Source organism: Polypterus senegalus, chromosome 3 (assembly GCF_016835505.1).
Source record: "Polypterus senegalus isolate Bchr_013 chromosome 3, ASM1683550v1, whole genome shotgun sequence".
Classification (NCBI taxonomy): domain Eukaryota; kingdom Metazoa; phylum Chordata; class Cladistia; order Polypteriformes; family Polypteridae; genus Polypterus; species Polypterus senegalus.
Window position 1 is genome coordinate 225823082 of NC_053156.1, and position 23980 is coordinate 225847061.

Consider the following 23980-nt stretch of genomic DNA (forward strand, 5'->3'; position numbering starts at 1 on the left):
TAAAAAAAATTTATACCACGATATATTCCTTCTTTAATGTAATTGTTAATATTTAAGAAATAGCTTGCTCAATACTTCATATGTCACCACATTTACTCGCAAGTGTTTAGGCATTTATTATATAAGTAAAGCAATTACAGTGATTATTTAACTTAAAAACAAATTGTATACTTGTGAATTAAATTATTTGCTGTTTATTTCAAAAAAGCACTTATTGAGGTTTTTTCAAACATGGAAAGCATCTTCATGTGACTTCCAGTGATGTCAAGATAAGCATTAGTTTTCTGTGACCCTGAATTAAAGTCTCAAGATAAAATATCAATGGATTTTCCTTCATCAATTTTTCAAAATATGAACTTTATACTGCACTAAATTTGACTTCACAGTAAGTAAAGGATACAGTTCCTCACTGTTATCTCCAAAGGTTACTTAGGTGATCACTGCCATCCTCTTGAATGTGCCACAATACTGCAGTTTGTGTAAATTATATCTCTTCATCTCTTAACCTGTACGCCTCGGCATTTCCAGAAAATGTTACCTTTCCTTTACAGTCCAAACTGAGCAGCATTCTAATAATTAGTTACATCTACAGCAGTCTCTTTTGTTGAAACAAGACCACTACAGGCAGCTAAGGGTAGAAATCTTGTAAAATACGTATGTATATTTAAATAAGGCCACTTTCTGAAAAGTTCACTAAAGCCACTCTTTCTACATTGCACTATAGTAGTCTGAGTTGTCAATGGTGATGAAACCACCATGACAGAATTTCTGAAGAATGGGCACAAACAAGCAAGACATTAGAAACCACCCCGATTTTATCTTAAGGGCACTGCAACTTTCCAAAGCATTATTAAAAAAACAAATAATACAGCAATGCATAAATAGTATGAAACTGTGATCAAAGTAAAATAACTTTAAAGAGGCATACATTTTCTCTGCTGGACATCTTAACACCTTATTATGCAACTTAACATATTCCTTTGAATCCCAACTATCCCCCAAGACCCATGAATCAACATTCCTGAAAATAAAGATTTTTGCACACTATGGGTTATACTTTGTAGTATAAACTACTCTGATTTCTGCTACTTTACATTTTACTGAAAAAACCTAAAAAGTTTAACTAGGAATATAAAAACCCCTCAAGTATCACTTGATTTTCTTGCAAATGACTAGCCATATCTGACAAATGCTTGTTTTTTTAACAATGCAAAGTAACTGCAATAATAAAACATAATGAATTATTTCAATAATACTTTTGTCTAAAAGTAAAGCTTAATCCTTCAGTTGAGAATAAAAGTAATGAAATTGGCTTTGACAGACAATAAACACTTAATGTACAGAAGAATAAATGAAATTCTGTCCTCAATGAGACACAAACTCCAATTGACTGTTGTGCAAGTACTAAACCTGTCTGTGTTAAAAAGAAAATTTTAAAATTTTAAACCTTTTGCACATCTGAAAGGTACTATAAAATTATTTTTCCATTGAAACTTTAAAAATCAAACATTGATCCTACTTAGAATTTGCAAAGGTAAGAGTAGCTTAAAAGTGAAATTATTCTCCTATGCCACATTTGAAGTTAAAGATGTCAGCAAGTCACTATTTAGCTGAAAGGCTGGCACAAATCCTTCACGGGATTTCTCACTCTGCCATAATCACACACTTTTTTAACTGTTACTATTCAGTATTATTTGCTAAAATAGAATAGCACTTCTAGATGGACACAAGTGAAGGATAAATCAATGATTGTTTTAATATTGAAGCATACCTCATTCTCCTCCTCGTTTTGTAGGGGCTGAGTGTAGGAATCATGCTTCCGGATGAAAGGATCTATCACTAATAAAAATGCCATGTACAGAAGCAAGGACCCCACCACCGACAAGTATATGATTATTGTTACCTGAAATCAAATTGAAACAACAGAAGGAAGCATTGAAAAAGGAGAAACCCAACAACACACTCATCTCATATGAAATGGTACATCGAGCAGCTTATTAATTTATTTTTTAAGCACTAAACAAAGTGTCACCTAAGAAACTTCACTTACAAAAGCCACATAGAATGGCATCAGAGGTCATTGTGACCCAGTGTCACCAATGCCAAATTTGATCTTGAGAGATCATGTTGAACAGTCAAAAACCTTGCTTTAGACCTCTCACTTCTATAAAATCTAGAAAATATTGCAGCTGATCCATATATTGCAGAACATTGGTTTTGTATCATTCTATTTAAATAATTTAAAAAATACTACCAAGTATATTTTCAATATGTAAAGTAAGTTGCATATTTCAGCCAAACAAATTTACTACCCTTGTAAAGGTTAAGAACACTTATCCCTTTCAACTCATCTCCTCCCTATTAACACATTAACTTTGAAATTCAAATTAACTCATAGCAGGTGATCTATAGACAGACACCTCCTATGAGTTATCTCATAAAACCATCTTCAGACTAAGCATATTCGTAGGTAACACACGTAAATATTGGATAGATTTCCCAACAATTAGCGTCTCGTCACTACAAATCTCAAATGGATACAGTGACATTCAACTGCAATGAATCTGCAAGATCTGACTTGTTAGGCCCAGCCGAGTTATTGTACAGCTGGTGTGCACAAATAGCTGATGTGCATAAAGAATTTTATGTTCCAGGAACTACAATATAATTCAATATGATTTTTATAGAGAAAACACTTTTTATTGTAATTTTTGATCAATAACAAAATGCATTTAATAAGCTTATTACAATAACACCCTGATTTTACATTGGTATTAGGAACAAATTTCCGTGTATTCACTGTGGCAGTCAACGTGTTAAACCAGGTCACAGGATCTACCATTCTCACCACGGTTGATGTTCAAAATGTCTATAATTTAATCTGCATAAAGAAAAGGGATGAATGAAAAATTATGTTTAACATTTCTGTTGGGCACCATAAGTACAGGGTGACACCATGTGGACATGATAATGCTCCAGCAATCTTTCAAAACTTTGTTAATGGCAGCTTTTGTAATGAAATTCAAATTCACTTTGTGGTGCCTCTACAAATCACAATAATGTCCTTATACACCTGTTTTAGGAATCTGTACCATCGGTTACATAGATGACATTTACATTTTCTCAAATGGATTAGATTTGCATGTGTTTCATGTATGAGAAGTGTTCCAAAAAATTTGTGATAACAATCTGTATATTAAATTAGAGAAATGTGACTTTTACAAATCTGAGTAGTATTTTGGGGTTATGAGAATTCCTGTACTAGAATTAATATTGACAAAGATAAAGTTGTTGTCATAATCTTTTGGAAATTATAGAAAAGCTTGGATCAGGGTGAATGTTTTTTCAGGGAGTGAGTCATATTGTCACAGAAATTCCCACACAGAGGGAATGTTCATTTATGTGTGTTTTCAACCAAAAATTAACTTTGACTAAGCAATGCTATGATATTGGAAATTGTGAGCTTTTAGCAATCAAGTGAGAGTAATGTTAATAGCTGGATAGTAGCAAATTCCTATTCATGATCATAAAAATGTAGTTTATTTGAAGTCTGCTAATTCTGGGCAAGCTTCATGGACCTTGTTCTTCAATAGATTTAAATATGGCATTTCATATAGACTGGGTGAAAAGAATGGTATAGATGACTCTCTTCCAAGAAAATATAAACCCAAAATCTTGCCTACAGAAAAAGATATTATATGTTTCACAAGGAAATTTTTAACAGCCACCATTTTTACAAATCCTGGTGAATTAATTTCTAAAATTTCTGATTCCATTGCCTCCACAGACATTACCCATGAAAAACACTCAAAGGAAAACTATATGTTCTATCCAAAATTGGAAAAGACATCTTAAAATGAGCACACTAAGGTGTTTGCTTATCCTGTTATCAAACAAACATACAGTTAGGTCCATAAATATTTGAACAGAGACAACTTTTTTCTAATTTTGGTTCTGTACATTACCACAACTCAGATGCAGTTGAAGTGTTCACTTTCAGCTTTAATTCAGTGGGGTGAACAAAACGATTGCATAAAAATGTGAGGCAACTAAAGCATTTTTTAACACAATCCCTTCATTTCAGGGGCTCAAAAGTAATTGGACAATTGACTCAAAGGCTATTTCATGGGCAGGAGTGGGCAAGTCGGTCGTTCTGTCATTATCAATTAAGCAGATAAAAGGCCTGGAGTTGATTTGAGGTGTGGTGCTTGCATGTTGAAGATTTTGTTGTGAACAGACAACATGCGGTCAAAGGAGCTCTCCATGCAGGTGAAAGAAGCCATCCTTAAGCTGCGAAAACAGAAAAAACCCATCCGAGAAATTGCTAAAATATTATGAGTGGCAAAATCTACAGTTTGGTACATCCTGAGAAAGAAAGCAAGCACTGGTGAAGTCAGCAACGCAAAAAGACCTGGATATCCACAGACGACAACAGTGGTGGATGATCGCAGAATCATTTCCATGGTGACAACAGCCAACCAAGTGAACAACACTCTCCAGGTTGTAGGCGTATTGATATCCAAGTCTACCATAAAGAGAAGACTGCATGAAAGTAAATACAGAGGGTGCACTGCAAGGTGCAAGCCACTCATACGCCTCAAGAATAGAAAGGCTAGAATGGACTTCTAAAGAACATCTAAAAAAGCCAGCACAGTTCTGGGAAAACATTCTTTGGACAGATGAAACCAAGATCAACCTCTACCAGAATGATGGCAAGAAAAAAGCATGGAGAAGGCGTATAACAGCTCATTATCCAAAGCATGCTACATCATCTGTAAAACACAGCGGAGGCAGTGTGATGGCTTGGGCGTGCATGGCTGCCAGTGGCACTGGGACAATAGTGTTTATTGATGATGTGACACAGGACTGAAGCAGCCGGATGAATTCTGAGGTGTTCAGAGACATACTGTCTGCTCAAATCCAGCTAAATGCAGTCAAATTGATTGGGCGGCATTTCATGTTACAACTGGACAATGACCCAAAACATACAGCCAAAGCAACCCAGGAGTTTATTAAAGCAAAGAAGTGGAAAATTCTTGAATGGCCAAGTCAGTCACCTGATCTTAACCCAATTGAGCATGCATTTAATTTGTTGAAGACTAAACTTCAGACAGAAAGGCCCACAAACAAATAGCAACTGAAAGCCATGGCAGTAAAGGCATGGCAGAGCATTAAAAAGGAGGAAAACCAACATCTGGTGATGTCCATGAGTTCAAGACTTCAGGCTGTCATTGCCAGCAAAGGGTTTTCAAACAAGTATTAGAAATGAACATTTTATTTCCAGTTATTTAATGTGTCCAATTACTTTTGAGCCCCTGAAATGAAGGGATTGTATTAAAAAATGCTTTAGTTGCCTCACATTTTTATGCAATCGTTTTGTTGAACCCACTGAATTAAAGCTGAAAGTCTGCACTTCAACTGCATCTGAGTTGTTTCATTTAAAATTCATTGTGGTAATGTACAGAACCAAAATTAGAAAAAAGTTGTCTCTGTCCAAATATTTATGGACCTAACTGTAAATGAATATTGAGATATATTTATACTGTATGTATATAAATTTTCAAGAATTGGTTCTGGTATGTAATGTATGCAATAGGGCTAAACCAGCTCAAGAGTTTCTTTTAGGGTTGCTGCATCCTTTGCTTCTTCCTTCTTGTAGAGACCAGGGGCCTCATGCATAAACGGTGCATACGCACAGAAATGTTGTGTAAGAATGTTTCCATGTTCAAATCGCAATGTATAAAACCTACACTTGACGTAAAGCCACACACTTTTCCACGGTACCTCATACCTTGTCGTACGCAAGTTCTCCACTCGGTTTTGCAGACTGGTGGCACCCAGCGTCAAAGCAGTGCTACTGTTCCTGTGTAGTTACTCTTTATTTTCCTGATGTGGCTTTATAAATACACTGAAACTAACCGCATATTGTTTATTAGTGTAATGCATCTGATTATAATTAACCTGTAATAATATAATGGTCCAGGGAATAGCAATAGTATTCCAAATATCATAACTGCTTTAGCGTTGTTACTCTCACTGCACCGTCTTCTTCTTCTTCTTCTTTCAGCTGCTCCTGTTAAGGGTTGCCACAGCGGATCATCTTTTTCCATATTACTCTCACTGCACAACTCAGAGTATTTATATCACTGTATCTGAGTGGGGAATCACAGCAGCAGCTGATCAAAAAGAAAATTATCGGTATACAGTATCAAGCACACGCTGTCTTAGCCATGGCAAAACGTTTCAAAGCCTTTCCTGTATGGACCTCGCGGTTCAGAAACAGTTTCATCCCAAGAACTATAAACACACTCAATCAATTGCTCCTTGTAGAACTGTTTGTACTTATAAGTACAATCACCCCACTGTAAACTTGCACTACAGTTATAATATTACACAACCTGAGCCACTTTATAAAGCGCGTATTTACATATGATGACGATATCATTTTTAAGATGAAGTGCAGCAAAATATGTTGATTATATTATACAGATAAAACTTTAACTTCATTTAAATAGTCTATATTCTTCACTGGGACTGGCGTGATAGAATAATTAAACATGTACTACGAAGATATTTCACTGTTCCTTAAACATTCTGAAGAATCAGCGCTCTAAGCTTACAGATGGCTTAACATCAATTAAAGAGCTGATTGTGTGCCGATCGGTTACTTGGAGAAAAAAAAGCAAGGACTGCAGGGGCGGCCACACCAATATATATTTAATATAAAACAGAAAGAGAAAATAACGACACAGCTAAAAACGCAGCGGCAAATTTCAACAAAAGTTAAACGCTTGTGTCATGAGCACGAGGCGGCTATGCAGTGTCCGCAACGGACGTGGCCATCCACCGTGCATAAGATACCATATTGACATTGGTGGGTGAAGTGGCCACTGATTTTTCCTCTGCCCAGGGCCGCCACAAGCATTGAGCCGCCCATGAGTACTGCTGCAATAAATAATTTCATCGAAGGTCGCGCACAATCACTGCGCCGTGAAACACATGTTTAATAATGTGCTTTAACTCCTATCATCATGAAAATGATATCACGTATACATCTCAGTATTTTAGTTATTCAGAAAGCTGTAATATCACGAATGTAATGGATTCTGTGTCCAGTCGGAGCCAGTTTAAGAAGCAAGTAGTGATTCACACAGATACTGTAGAGCACGTAAAAGATCACATATAAAACAAAGCATTTAAAGTGCTACTTTAATTACGATGTAGTTTGAGAAACTGGTTAATTAAAGATTTTAAAATGAAGTTTATGATGTTCTACTTTCATGACAAAATAAACAACATGATTAAAGTGGAAATTTCGAGATTGAAGTTGACATTTCGTGCTTTCTTCCGTACTGTGTGCCTTTTTTTTTCTCTGTACCCTAATAAGCTTTCAAATGACACTCAGACGGTGGGCTACGACTCGCCTTTTCACGGCGACTTTGATATCTGACAACTTTTTTATTTCCTGCACTGTGAGACTTTGTGAACTTGAGCTTTCAAGTTTCTCCAACACACTATGTCATTCGATCAACTTCCTTTTGTTGATTATACCATGGTTTAAATCAACAAATAGTATGTTTTTCCTTTGCCTCCGCTTGGTATTTGCTGAAATTCTTATATTTTCCCCAGTGCTTTTCCCATTGTCTTTTCACAGAAGGCTGAACTTAAGGGCGATTTATATTGATTTACATATTCAAAGAGGCGTAATTCTGGGAGGAGTTGGGGCGGGACAGAAGGAGCGTGCACAAGCGTTACTTTTTTATGGAGCGCAAGAACACGGAAGTTGGAGTACGCACAGATTTCTGCACCTGGATTTTTCTGTGCATAAGCACTTTTCAGCTTTTGTGCTTACATCATGTTATAGTGCGAATTCTATGCACAGCGTTATGCATGAGGCCCCAGGAGGCAATCACCACAAATTTTATCACCAATTTATTAAACTCTTAAAACTATATGTTGACCAGGTCTTGAAATGCACTCACTTTATTCCCCTTAGAAAGTTACCCTCAGCTGGAGAATTTGCTGATATTTTTATTGACGAGATTTCCAGTATACATGGGCTTCCGTCCTCCTTTATTTCTGATAGGGGCCTGAAAAAATTTCTAATTTTTTACAGTTCTTTTGCACTAAACTGGGTTGTAAGATGAATTTGACTTTTGTTTATCATTCAACAAACAGATCATTTGCAACGTACAAATATTTTCTTACTGTGTGGTTGCTGACTTTCAAAGTATCTGGAAGAGTATGGTACCACTTCGCACCAGTTATTTAGGTTTAATTTTTGTGTTAAATCTTACTCAACCATAAATGCTGTGGATTACTGAGAGCCACTAGGTAGAAAGAAGTAATTGTGTATGTTAATGGTCTCTCTCGAAAACGTTCCTAGAGCCAGATAAACTGTATATAATTAATGGTTCCAATGAAGAAGTAACAGCTCAGTCTACATAATGCAGTTATTCTGTGCATGCTATTTTAAAAACAATGGGTTTAATATTAGTTAGGACACTCACAAGGTAATAAACAGGGGATGATTATTCTGGGTACTTTAGAATGACTCATGAAACAGATCAAACTTGTAATAGGATTTCTAAGTGAGTGTATAAAATGGATTACACTACTTAGATTAGTGAGTTTACAGCCAACAAATGATCTGAAGATGTATTGCTAGAAACATAGTGTAATGATAAAATGTGAAAATATGGGAGAATAGTAAAAAATGAATTGATGTCCAACTGTGGGAAACAGAATAAGTTATCTAGCATTACAGTGTAAGGAACTAACACCTTAAGAATGAACTACAAGGAAGCCAACATTTCTTTTGGATTTGTTGCTCCTTCATTATTCATTCCTTTCCGTATGCACGGTGATAGTAAAAAAATAAAGCACTCAAAAATTTGTAATTTAGATGTGTGTCACAGAAACTTAAAATAAAATCTGCCATTCTCTGCAAGCATTATGAACTGTGAAAAATAAAATAAGGGTCAGCATTCTTATATATGAAGTTAATGTAAGCATATTTATCATTGATATATTACAAACAATTTTTTTACAAAGCAATCATTTAAATAATAAACAAATTAATTTGACAAAAATATACTTTGGTTTGCTGCACTCATGTTGAATCCACTGTGTAACTTAAAACCTCAAAGTAATTAGGTAAACTGTTCTTCTACATAATTTAAAACTGCATTCTGCATTAGCAATTTGAGTCAATTATTAAAAAATATCTAAATGTGTAGATTGTTATAAATTCAAGTAATTATTTAATTTATTCACTTGAGAAATGTGCACCATAGATATTTAAGTGTACCAAAGAGACTCGTTACCTTGATGGTGGTGCTGCTTCTTTCCTCATATTTGCATTCACACAGCAAGCAATAGGCTTCTACATCATTTCCTGGTACAGGCATGGGCTCCACCACGTGTAGGCAATTGCTGCAGAACACACAATAATACAGCCAACACATTCAAAATCTGCTTATTAATTTGATCAATAAAGGTTTACAAGTGACATTTAGCATAATCAGGCCAGGCTATTTAGGGCAGCAGAAAACTTGCAATTGAATTTGAACATTTTATTGGGTATATTTATGATTGGGTATGATTTATGATTTATAATTAGGTAGAATGCCCAGAGGGGACTGAGCGGTCTCATGGTCTGGAATCCCTACAGATTTTATTTTTTCTCCAGCCATCTGGAGTTTTTGTTTTTTCTGTCCCCTGGCCATTGAACCTTACTCTTATTCGATGTTAATTAATGTTGATTTATTTTGTTTTATAATTGTGTCTTTCATTTTTCTATTCTTTAATATGTAAAGCACTTTGAGCTACTGTTTGTATGAAAATGTGCTATATAAATAAATGTTGTTGTTGTTGTTGTATATTTATGATCAAATACTACAGTATTTTACAAACACTGTGGTAAGCCCCAGATTTAAGTGTATTCAATAAGGAATGCTCCTCTAACTAACAATAATTGAATTAAAGTCAGTTTTAGCTGATATAATTTCACCTACAGACAGAGGGCAGCTGAAATACTATATTTAAAATGTTCTCTGACAGCATACATTAAAATCAGTGGTTTCCAATGTTGCTACTATTATTTGCCATTCTTTTCCTGTAATGAAAAGGACCTATTCATCCAATTAAATGGTTATCCTGATTAAAGATTGAATTTCTCTGTCAATTTATAAAGTAGAAACTGAAACACTAAAAGTTAAACTTTTTTCAAAAAATTAAAAGAAAGACCTTTAGTCAAAAAGGAGTGCTTTAAAATTCCACAACTTGCTTGCTTCAAATAACTCTTTCTAAACATTAAAACACAATTTCTGTTTACAATGAGCAGATATACAGTAGACTGTATACTGTAGAAGTTAATCATGCATGTTACACTGGGTGAATATATCATTATCCATCCATCCATTATCCAACCCGCTATATCCTATGCTTCAAATAACTCTTTCTAAACATTAAAACACAATTTCTGTTTACAATGAGCAGATATACAGTAGACTGTATACTGTAGAAGTTAATCATGCATGTTACACTGGGTGAATATATCAATATCCATCCATCCATTATCCAACCCGCTATATCCTAACACAGGGTCATGGGGGTCTGCTGGAGACAATCCCAGCCAACACAGGGTGCAAGGCAGGAACAAATCCCGGGCAGGGCGTCAGCCCACCACAGGGCACACACACACACTCTCCCACACACCAAGCACAAAATAGGGACAATTTAGGATTGCCAATGCACCTAACCTGCTGCTCTTGAGACCCGCTTCAGTTTGTGATTGGATTAAGTCTTTGTATGAAATTTGCACATTCTTTCATTGTTCATGTGTGGTTTCCCAACAACATGGTGGTATGATGGAATGCAACAAGCCTTGTTAAGAAATAAAATTCTATTTGATTTGGCTATGCAAAAGACAACTGTTAAGTGTTGAAAATATAGACCAAAAAACATGTTATTTTAAAATTGGGCATATTCAATCCAACAAACTTTACCAAATATGTTATTTTCTTAAATGCTCAAATAATTACAATAATTTCAGAATAAAATCATTCTCTTTATGGCTCAAGTTTAATACTATTCTTCAAAATATTATTTAATTAGTCTTTGAAAAACATGGTGTTACTGTTTATTTTTATTTTTAAAAAAGAAATACCTTCTAATCAAATGAAGTAATATATACTGCAATCAGAAAACTCAGTGAAAGCATCTCTAATCTAAGACTTGCATTAGGAAAAGAATATTTGCCTAACAGTATGTAATGTAAAAATGCTTTGTAAACAAAAATGACATTAATCTTGATTGCAAGAGAACAGCATGATAAACTGCTGGCAATAAAGAGAATTGAGTAGTTGAGTAATGCACAAAGTACTATATCATTCCAGTTATGGCAATAAAAAATAAACTACTCCAATAAAATGGTATATACTGTATATATTCACTGTATAATATTTGTGTCATGAAAGCATAAGCATCTCATATTTTTTTTTCTTTTTGTATTAAAGTAACATTAAACAGGCTGGGGAATTTTATATATCATGAGCAGCTGTAATGACATTTCATTTAAATGTACTCAAAAATACAACCTTCTATAAATTTTTATTACTTCATAATTTTCTTCCATAGTTTTTCAAATAAACACATGAACACAAGGCTGTAAAGAACTGAAACACAGAGAGATTTTCATGCTCACCATTTACATGAAAATCATGAAAAAGTTGATTTTTGCTACAAATTATGCTGTTGGTACTTAGAATGCTGCAAGAAATACCCAAAACCCACATCTTAGCAATTTGAGTTTGGCAAGCATCTGCTTCCATTTGTTTTATACTACTTTATCATTCCTGGCTGTGTTTTGTGGCAAGTGTGCATTATACAGAAAACATGAGGGATTTGAAGTAACATATGGTCCAAAATTAGCAGTTTATAAAACAACCAAAACCTGCTGGCAAAGGGATTTATGAGGATTTTATGAAATACTGATCTCAATCCATTAGACCATCAATATCCTATTCTTGAAGTAAGCCACTGAAAATGTCATAAAAATTAATCTAAAATAAATATTAAATAATTCATTTAAAATTGATTCACATGTGCCCTCTCACACTGCCATTCTCGTAGATGTGTGTGCAATGCAAACACTATATCCACACCAAAATCTTTAAGAAGATGTTTGTCTACCAGGACTTAGAGTCTCATGATATATTAGCCAGTGCCACTTGTGAGACCATCAAGACATCAGGATTACTGCTGTATTTTGCTAGACCATTGAACCTTGTACCTATAAATGTATTTATTATTTATTCTTATTTATTTGCACTGTTTTAAAAATATTTAAGGAAAGAAATAGAAATACAGCAGTACAAAGGTCTGTTTGCTACCATAAAACATTAATTAGTTATTTTAATTTCTTAAAATTGCTTGAAACACAACACACATACATATTAAGTAGCTCAGAAATATGTGTAAATTATATATATATATATATAAATAATTGTTATATATACACTCACTGAACAAATTATTAGGAACACTATACTAATACTGGCCTCCTTTTATTCTCAGAAATATCTCAGTTGTTTGTGGCATGGATTCCACAAGATCCTTTGAGATTATGCTCCAAGATGGCATCGCACAATTTCTGCAGATTTGTCAGCTGCACATTCATGCTATCATCTCCCAGATTCTGATGACTGAAAAGGCTAGTAAAGAGCACTGAGCTTATTGTCATATTCACAAAACCAGTATAAGACGACTTTTGCTTTGTGACAGGGTAGATTATCATGCTGAAATAGCCATTAGAACTTATAGCCTGTGAAGGAATGCACAGGGTCAGCAACAAATATTCAAATAGGCCATGGCAGGCATTCAAGCAATGATTGATTGGTATTAATGGACCCAAAGTATGCCAAGAAGAAATGCCTAAGACCATTACACCACCAACAACAGCCTGAACTGTTGACATGGAATCATACTATTGTGCCAGACTCCAACCCTTACATATGTGGGCCTTAGCGGAAATTGAGATTCATTGGACCAGGCTATGTTTTTTCCGTCTTCAGCTGGTGAACCTGTGCCTCTTTCAGAGTCAGCTTTTTGTTTTTAGCTGTTAGGACTGGAAACCAACATGCTCTTCTGCTGCTGTAATCCTTCTGCCTCAAAGTTCAACGTGTTGAGCATTCTGAGATTTCTTCTTCTTACCACAGTTGTAGTGAGTGGTTATCTGACTTACAGTAACCGTTTTGTCAGCTCAAACCAGCATGGCCATTCTCCTCTGACCACTCTCATCAACAAGGCATTTCCATCTACAAGATGTTTTTTGTTTTTTACACCATTCTGAGTAAACTCTAGAGACTGTTGAGCTTGAAACTCCTGGGAGATCAGCAGTTACAGAAATACTCAAAAACAGAAATACTCAAACAAGCTTGTCTAGCACCAACAATCATGCCACTGTCATAATCCATGAGATCACAGTTTTTTCCCCATTCTGGTGTTTGGTGTAAACATTATCTGAAGCTCCTGTCCTTTATCTGCATGTTTTTGCATTGGCTGTTGCCATGTGATTGGCTAATGAGATAACTGAATGGATAAAAAGGTCTACAAGTGTTCTTAATAATTTGCCCCGTGACTGTATTGTATATATAAAATGCACAGTATATGCATTATGCAGTATATAAATGCACTGTCATAAGGGTAACTGTGGTAAATAGCAAAGCTGCAATAGTGGAACCTTACAAAGCAGTGTTATCTTTTAGTAAGTCTTTCTATAGAAAAAAAACAATTAAGTTATGGCTATCTGCATACTTCAGGCAAAATGTATTTTAATATATATTGTGGTTAATAATCTAGCAAAAACGAAGGTCACAGTGCTCATTGTTTTGAATAGTAAAATATTTTGCTTTTCATTGAGAGGTGGAAATTAACTTGACCTGAAAACACAAAATCATCTAAACAATGAAGTCACAAGTATAATCAAACACTAATATGAATTCTCGTAAAGCACCATGGTATTGTTTTAGCCAGAAAGGTTCAGTAGAAACTCACCAGTCCTTCTGAGATACATTCTTGTTATAGATATGGCCACTTATGTCCCTATATGGAGGGCAGATACATTTACAGCGAACATCTTCGAAGCTCTGAAATGCAGAGGATACTTTTTTATGCCAGCTCTTCTGTGCTTACCTTATTTTGTATACAAAGCAGGGATATACTCAACATATTTTTTCTCTGACTCATTGCACAATATATTAGGTAGAGTTCAATTCACACAAATACATATTCTAAGATTTTTTGCAACATCAATTGCACTTCTTTAAAGGTTTATTCACAGAAATCATAACACAATTGAAGAAAGCAAAAAAAGGCAGCCACGTTCATCTTATGCAGTGTATTCTACTTGTACTTGAGTTTCAAATTAGCGCCCTCTGTTATTGTTTAATGTGTACAATATAAAGAATAGTTGATTATTTTGGCTAGGCTGACAAACACATATTAAAGTTTATTAAAGTGAAATAAGAAAGGTAAATAATTTATATATACCCTGACTTATGAATGAATATAAACAGAATAGATACACAAAAAGGCTCATTAGTGTTTTAGTCAAATACTCATTTTTACCTTCAAAGAAAGTAGAAAAGTGCTGTTCAGAAGAAGAGAAAATTTAAAAAACAGTACTAATATTACGTCATTTTCTTTTGAACCATTTTAAAATTTGAATGAATAATGACATATGAAAAATGAATCAGAAACAATAATTTGAGGCTTGAATCACATAATATCACAGTTGGCCTGTTGTGAGTGTGGCAGTAGTTGTGTGTGTGCATAATTGGGCTCTTTGACAAACTGGCACCACAACTAGTGCTATTACTTGCCTGGTACCCAGTGTGCATTCTCAATATACATGATCAAATCTGCTTTAATCCATTTCAGGGTCATGGAGGAACTCGGTTAGAGCCTCTCCCTGCTCCTGCTACACTCAGCAAAAGAGAGGGCCATCCCTGGGCCCCTTCATAAACCCACATTCATAGGGGGGGCAATCTGCAATCAGCAATTAATCTAACATGCATTGACACAGTATTCAAACCTACAACATTAGATTAGATCTGCAAGGCAGTAGCACTAACTGTTAAAAGCTTATTTTATTTAGCCATCAGTTAACTGTTTTATGTTGCTATATATTTTATTAATCCAGAAGACAATCAGAATTAAATATTGTATTCTTGATGTCTGCTGATAAAGGGGTGTTAAGAGGAGCTATGGTTTATCTGGATTTACTGAAGTGTGTGATGCTGATATTCATTAAGACTTTAGATCATTTTAGAGGCCCTAAACCAATACCCTTAAAAACAACACTGAAGTTGTTTCATAATTGAGATACTTTCAACTTATGCTACCTCAGAGAATCGATATGAATAATTTATTTTTAAAAGTAATAACCCTTTTTTATGTTTTACTGGAAGACAGCTGATGCAAATATGGTATATCACAAAAATGTTTATTAATGGTGTTCATTTAAAGAAAACAGCATTTTTTTTAAATAAACAAAAGGCCAGCCATTACATTGTTGGCTCTGCCTTTCCTGATCTTTACAGATATGACTGTGCACTCTTCTGTACCTCTTTTTTGTATGCTTCTTTTGGGTAATATATTATTTGATAATAAATATTTTGTTTCTTTATTAAAAAAAAAATCACAAAAATTTGTCAATGAGAAGAAAAAAGCTACTAAAGAACTTAAATGGCAATAAGCAAATAAAGACTGGTGAATTTGATTCTTCTTTTCAGTCCTGTACACCTTTTATAGAGAAATAAGGGGCATATCCTCTTTGAAAACCTACTGTTATGATAGACATAATAATGTGTGAAATGCAAAGTACTGTATGTACCACAGAAACAGGCAGCATAGGCTTTGTGTCATTAATCTCTGAAGAGTCATCTACATTTAAAGTAAAAGAGCGCCATCTCCAGGTGAAACTAAATAGGTTTACGTTTATGGCCATGTGTACATTGTAGTAGAAAGTAGAAAAACAGCATTGATCAATAGACAGAATAAAATGCATATAAATGAATGCACCGTAAAATGTACAATAAACAAGCACTTTAAAAATATTAAACCGAGACAGCATAATTTGAAAATCATCAAACTCAACATGTTTAATATATGCACAGAAATAGGGAAGCTTTTGGAAAACCAGCATTTCAGTGGCACGGCTCTTTACATAAGCATGAGCGATATACCTAATTAAAATTAATTTAATTTTTCTTACAGTACACAATCGTGTCCTAAAGGAAGCAAGATGCACTTTATATAACTGTCACCGGTGTTCACTGTTTAACAGTATATACTGTGGCATTATATTTTACGATTACCACTTACTGTATGTTGTTCTGCAGGGTCAAAAGAAAAAAGAATTTTAGAAAAAAACAACCTGAAATGAACAAATAAATGTAGATTCGAATAGCTAGTATGACTTGAACTGGATTCCATTAGATTTAATTAATGTGTAAACATTCATCTCATACGTACAGTATTATTTAATTAGCTTTGCATAAACACCAAAAAACATATTTAGAGAGAGAGGAAATCAATGAAAACAAAGTAAATCGCAAATCTTAGACATGAATAAATGTAACTGCATTTTTATTCAATTATACTTATGTGCCCCATAAGAAATATTTTTAATGTATCATAAATCATGTATTATACAAATGTATAAATATTTCAAGAAAAAAAAATATATTTGACATTTTGTAGTATACCTTAAATAACTAATTGACAGATGTTGTAATCTGAAGATTTAACTGCATCACATTTCCAAACTTTAAAGTAACGCACATTTCGCGTCACGTTTTACCTTACTGATAGTCATTTGGGGAGCCCACGACATCATCATCCAGGTGGTCAACATCAAACTACAGTGGACGTTCAACATCTTGAAGGTGGTTTTGGCAGCAGACGAGCCACCTAAACAAGCGTACAATAAAAATGCGCATTGTGAGTCATGCTTCAACCCTTATCAGATGTCCTATGTATTGATCTGAGGCATGAGATCACCCAAGTATCAGAATGTTCAGCCTTCTATAGTGGATTGCTTTCTTCTGGTATGCATATTACATGTACCTTTTAATGCTTTGTTGCATTTTACTTACTTCTTACTTGTGTACCCTTGTGATGAGTAGAAGGCGCTATATAAAGGAAAAGTGGACTGATATTAATTTTAAAATGTATTCATCTGTCTTTTGCATAATTATATCGTGCCAAACAAGCATACAATATCTCCGTTTACTGTATTATGAAAGTAAAGAAGACTACGATTGATAAAACAGCCCAATTTAATCATTATACTGTCGTCCATCACAAAGGCCTTTACCCAAGGCAATCTAGTCAGCCTTCCCGGTGTATATACGTTTACTGTAGCATGCGATAAAGACGATCTTTCATTCTGCAAAATTTAAAGTGACAAAAAATAAAACGAATGCAGTGTCTGATTGGGCTTATATAATGTACTGTATTATTATTATACCGCACATTATAGGCAGCCACAAACAAAATTATTACTATTGTTAGCTGCGTTCCCGTCACCTGTCATCGGTATCTACTGCAAAAGTGGTGGTTTTAGCTTGAACTAAAAATAAGAACGGCAATAATATGTAATAGTACAATGACAGTAACTAAAATATTTCATCACACGATCTAAAGAGATGAAGAACAGAAAGCTCGCGGTAGAACCAACATTTTAACGGCCATTTCGGAAGTCATCGATTGACATTACAAAAGGTGACAGTATAGGTATAATAAATAAAGGGAACACACCTTCAAAAAAGTCTTTAAAGCACACCAGAAACCACCAAATGACACAGACCTCTTCACTCTGGTCGTATTTTTATTAGCAGGAATCGAGAGTGGTTGATTGGCCAGAATATGGGTCGTCATTCTCAGTTCTACCCACGGATTGGTGGAAAGGTCGCTGTGGGTACCGCCCTCTTGGCTTTTTTGTGTTAGAGTCTGGGTGCATGTCGGTGGGAAACTATCTGATTTATTCCACGGTATGCTTTTATTTTTATTATTTTATAAGACTCGAAGATATGTCGGTGGTGTTTCCTAAGCTGTGCTTTTTCGTGTTTCATTGCACCCGAAAGATTCTTTAACGCAAAGTAAATCAGGTCTTTATTTTACGTGAGGCTTCTCTCAGACCTGGGATTGCTAAAGGGTGGCCCCGTCTCCTAATGTCGAGGTAGAAAAAACAAAAAATAAAACCATTAAAATTCTTAGTATGAACAACTTTCTCTACTTGACATTACTGCTTACCCAGTATAAAAACATAAAACACCTGAAATCTTCAAAAGGGCCTGCTAATGCCCCAATTTTCATTCACTTATATAATTCATACTCACCACTTCCCTTGGGTATGCATATTTTTATTAATATAATTAATAATAATTAAATTATTTTAGATGATTCAGCCTTTAAGTGTCAGACATTTCAGAATGCTATAATATTGATTTTACTCTTATGTATATAATTTCCCACTGCCAAGTGACCCCTCAGTTATTATCTGTTTAGACTGGATTACATCCAGCTCTGTTTATTATAATAACATGTTCTACTTAAAAGTCTAAAGTACTATACACTATTACAAATGCAGTGTAGCTGAATTAAAAAAAAAAAAAAGCAAAATTGCATGCAAGAAACTGATAAGACACAAGAGCACCATATAATGCTAATTTATCCTCTAAGAAGTTTCCATAGTTTTCTGTGTTTTTATGTATCTTTTAAACATAAGATGTTGTAAAGTATTGTATTTTTGTTTGTTTGTAAATGCATCTTGTGATGTTAATGTGTGTGAAATGTGCTACTATATACGAAATAGCATTGGATAAATAGATGGATGGGTTGATTTGTTAGTTAAAAGAAAAAAAATTTAAACTTTTATAAATGATGATGTATATTTGACACTGGTATTTATTTTAATCAGAAATTAGTTTCTGTGTTGGAAATAATTGATCTAATTAAAACAGAAAATGATTAATTCAGGCTAGATATTTATTTACTTGCATTTTTTTTTTATGTGCTTTGCATGGTTTCCCTGACATTTTTTTATTTAAAAGCATGAATTTAACTAAGAACTGACACAAAGAAATTGAATACTGTAGGACCTTCAGAACTGCAACAGTTTCTGCTCTTTGTTAGACTTCAAAACGATATTTCGCATCAAAAAGCGAAGGAGTAAATGACTTTTATGGTAATGATACAAGATAAAAATACAAGGGTTGAAATATAGGAAAACACACGCAACAAATGCATTCCTCAGTTCAAGAAGCAAAACACACATTGTGAGCTTATAATGCTATTTGCCATAGAGGACAGGTGAATTCAACATAATTTGCTTTAAACAATCAAGTAGACAGAAATAAAAGAGCTAACCCATTCCTTTGCATAGCATAACATGCAAATGGTTGATAAAATTCTGAAAAAGTAGAATCCATACTATTGGGTATTTATGAATTAACAGACTTCATGTAGAAATAGATAAGTATATGGAAATAAACAGCACATTCTATTAAACCAGAAACCCCAGTTTAACTGCTGTTGTTTATATACTGTACTCTATATGGAGTACCTTTGTTTGATAGGAGTGTTCTCATGAGCTTTCTCCTGCCATTTCAGCTTTCCTTTTTTAGACCAAATGCTTGTTGTCATGCTAACCGGGTATACTAAACTCACCAAGAATTAGTGAAAATGTATGTGTTTCTTTATGAGTGCTCTGTGATGGACTGGCATTTTGTCCAGGGTTGGTTTCTGCTTTGTGCTTATTGCTACAAGTGATTGCATCCAGAGAGATGGGACTGTTTCATGATTAAGTAACTGGATGTAAGAAAAAATAGCATTATCTCTAAAACGGTTGGTATAGTCTCTCAAATAAACTCAAAATACTAGCCCAAAAGAAAAGTTTCACATAGACTGCTAAATGTAATATGATAGCACATACACAGGCGTATGCGTAAGTAAAGTGGCTGAACAAGCTGATACTACTGCCACACATTCTGACAAAGGGGACACTGAAAAGTCAAGTCTATCAGAGGATTAAGCTGTTGCTGGAGAATTAATCGGTGATGCTCCTCAGAATGTCATATTCTTGTGGCTTCAACATACATTATGCTATTACTGTATTTTCAGATAGTAATCCAGATTTAAGAATCTGCTGCAGATTTCTCCACTTTGTCTGATGAGATGTTACATAACTTCAAGGATTTCTTAATCTTTGAAGAGCTTTTGTTGTCCTTCAGGTTTTTTTATTACCAGAATCTCCATTCAAAATGATATGAAGGAGATGAGATTGAGGCATCCATATGACGTGTCCAAGCCACTGATGATGACAACAACAGCAATTTATTTCTTTTATAGCCCAAAATCACACAAGGAATGTCTTGATGAGGCTTTAACAGGCCCTGTTTTTTGATAGCCCCCCAATCTTGACTCCCTAAGAATGGAAGAAATCTTGGGAAAGGCAATTCAGAGAGAAATCCCCTTCCAGGTCGGTATGGGGTGTATAATGGGTGTCATAAAATGGGATGAATACAATACATAAAGTGAAATAGCAATGGATGGTCATTGACTTCACAATCTGAGCTCCTGTTCATCAGAGGATTTCAGTATAGGTGAATTTGTCTTGCCACCTGATCTCCAGAATCTTTTGGATGTAGAGAATATGGAAGACCTAAAGGAGTTTTAAGTGACAGTAAAAGAGAGCCAAAATCTGTAGCACATACAGTAAGGTGGAGACAATCAAACAGCCATGGTATCCAGAAATCTTGGTGGACAAATGAAGGTCTCAGTTCAAAAACGTCAAAAGGAGGGAGACATAAGCTCACGTCTGTTTTGAATTTTGTCATTCAACAGTCTATTTTTGTTGATGTTTCTAAAGTATGTGAAAGAGTGGATGTTCTCAAGCACTTTGTTGCCTACATTGATGACAACTGGGCAGCCAGGAGTGTTGAAACTAGTCATCATTGTAACAGTTTTTTGACAGTTTATTTCCAATCCATCATGATAATATTGGGAGTCCAAAGAAGGGACAATATTCTGAGGAGCTGTAACAGTGAGGGATATGGCAGGAGAATCATTGGCATATCGTAGCTCAAGGACTGACATCGCAGAGGTGTTGGATTTTGCATTTAGACGCTGAAGGTTAAAAAGGTTGCCATTCAGTCACTATAGAATTCCGCTATGCTCCACTACTGAGATATTTCTGATTGAAAGAGTGACTTCAATAAGACAGGAGCTGAAAAGCTCTGTTTCACTCCAACTTGCACAGATAATGAATCAGATAAATTCCCTCTTATTAATACCCTTATGGAAGAACGGCAAATTACCCACTCAAGTTGGTGGACATCCATATTCATCGAGAATACTTAATAGGATATCTCTGTTCACTGTGTCAAACCCATTTGTTAGGTCATTAAGAGGGAGGCAGGGGTCTTTCTAGGTTAGGTTTGGTAGACTTTCTTATCCCAGAGAGATTTTTTTTGCAGCAGGAAAGTACAAAAACATTTAGTTGTTTGTGGCATTTTTCAAGAAACAATCCAGCAGCACTCACACTCGCTCATACTTCAGTCTTGGCCACACAGTGGGACTCAGGTAGGATTCTGTCCATCAGGTGTTGAAGAATTAGGGTTAGGATTAGGATCTTACTCATACTACACTGAAATTAAACCTATATTATTTATCCCATCTCTAGTCAAAGAACACTTTAATTATAAAATCTATACTAATAAAAGGCAAAGCCCTCACTGACTGACTGACTCATCACTAATTCTCCAACTTCCCGTGTAGGTAGAGGGCTGAAATTTGGCAGGCTCATTCCTTACAGCTTACTTACAAAAGCTGGGCAGGTTTCATTTCGAAATTCTACACGTAACGGTCATAACGGTCGATAATAGTCGACAACGTCCGCCATGTTGAACTTTCTTATTTATGGCCCCATCTTCACGAAATTTGGTAGGCGGCTTCCCTGCACTAACCGAAACGATGTACATACTTATTTTGATGGTATGACGCCACTGTTGGCCGCCATATTATCTTTCCAACGTCACTAATTTTCCAGCTTCCCGTGTAGGTAGAAGGCTGACCCCATCTTCACGATATTTGGTAGGTGGCTTCCCTGCGCTAACCAAAACCAATGTACGTACTTATTTCGGTGGTATGAAGCCACTGTCTGCCGCCATATTGAATTTTCCAAACGTCACTAATTCTCCAACTTCCCGTGTAGGTAGAAGGCTGAAATTTGGCAGGCTCATTCCTTACAGCATACTTACAAAAGTTAAGCAGGTTTCATTTCGAAATTCTACGTTAACGGTCATAATGGTCAACAACGTCCGCCATGTTGAACTTTCTTATTCATGGCCCCATCTTCATGAAATTTGGTAGGCGGCTTCCCTGCGCTAACCGAAACCAATGTACGTACTTATTTCGGTGGTATGACGCCACTGTCGGCCGCCATATTGAAATTTCCAACGTCACTAATTCTCCAACTTCCTATTTAGGTAGAAGGCTGAAGTTTGGCAGGCTCATTCCTTACAGCTTACTTACAAAAGTTAAGCAGGTTTCATTTTGAAATTCTACGTGTAACAGTCATAACGGTCAACAACGTCCGCCATGTTGAACTTTCTTATTCATGGCCCCATCTTCACGAAATTTGGTAGGCGCTAACCGAAACCAATGTACAGTATGTACTTATTTCGGTGGTATGACGCCACTGTCAGCCACCATATTGAACTTTCCAACGTCACTAATTCTCCAACTTCCCGTGTAGGTAGAAGGCTGAAATTTGGTACTTATTTCGGTGGTATGATGCCACTGTCGGCCACCATATTGAACTTTTCAACGGTCTTTGTTACTTATGGGCCCATCTTCAAGAAATTTGGTACTCGGGTTCCCAACGCAAACTGAATCCTACTTACGTACATATATATATACGTCCATAGCCTGCAGCTCGGTCACCTTGTGAGGCGGCGTTGGGTCCCCCATCCCAACGCCTCCCACGTTGTTGGCTGCCTGCCTATAGAAGGCTGTCCCTCGCTCCAGTCTCTACATTCCCTTCCTTGCTTCGCCACGGGATTCACGTCTCCCTGCTGATTACTACAGCCTTTTTATTTAATCCATGGCTTCTCCGCTGTTTTATTGTTCATTATTGTTATTACGATTATAGTTATTGTGTAGGTATTTTAGACTTACTTTACATTGTTCAGGTACCCATTTCCTTTATCATTCCAACCGTACCCGCATTAACATGTCTATCGAGGTGATCACCATTGATCAAAGAACTGTCACTTACCGAGATGGCACCTACCTTTTCCATTCTCTTTGTTACATAATGGACGGCCATATCAAGCTCACTCTTGATATCCGGAAGAACATTGTGTCTTATGTATTGAATGACTGGGACAGGTTGAAGGTGTGAAATGATGACGGTACAGGAGATAATTATACTACACAGGAGCACTATAAGAGTGAAATGCTTAAGCCCTTCAACCAATGCATCTGCATGTGAGTTGATGGCTGCCGCTGAATTGTTCGGTTGTCGCTTTCAAGTGTACCGAAATGGCCAAATATTTTACACCTTTCGACAACCGCCAATGCCTCTTAAACATCTTAGATTGACAGGTGATGATTTCAGTAGTGGACACTTTGATGTTTATGAATGTTTAAACTCTCAAAAGCTGGATGTGAAGTTATCGATGAAACCGGTTGTATACTTACAACGCTTGACAGATGCCGAATGTCTCTTCAACACAAGTCCTACAAATACTGTCGTAATTGAAACAAACCATGAAACTCAAACCGATTATGACAGCAGCAATCCAAGCTGTGAGATTTGAAACAAGATTACTGTTCACATGGCCAACTGTACGTTGCATGCTTAAGAGTAAGCTCAGCGCACAGCTTGGTCATATTACAACCGGAGGGC

The 23980-nt window shown here is 35.6% G+C and overlaps 1 protein-coding gene across 2 annotated transcripts in view; it reads right to left on the bottom strand.

The window, feature by feature from the left end:
• Positions 1-17916, bottom strand: part of tmem9 (transmembrane protein 9) — a 50513-nt gene extending 32597 nt beyond the window's left edge. The window contains exons 1-5 of one of the 2 annotated variants that reach the window (XM_039748632.1): positions 17827-17916; positions 16873-16977; positions 14059-14150; positions 9327-9435; positions 1772-1903 (exon numbers count right to left, since the gene is read on the bottom strand). In XM_039748632.1, coding sequence (XP_039604566.1) covers positions 1772-1903; positions 9327-9410 — 216 coding nt within the window. In that variant the 5' untranslated portion in view covers positions 9411-9435; positions 14059-14150; positions 16873-16977; positions 17827-17916. Of the gene's footprint in view, positions 1-1771; positions 1904-9326; positions 9436-14058; positions 14151-16867; positions 16978-17826 lie in introns of both variants that reach the window. The other variant, XM_039748631.1, reaches the window with a different exon arrangement.
• Between the last annotated feature and the right edge of the window lie 6064 nt (positions 17917-23980).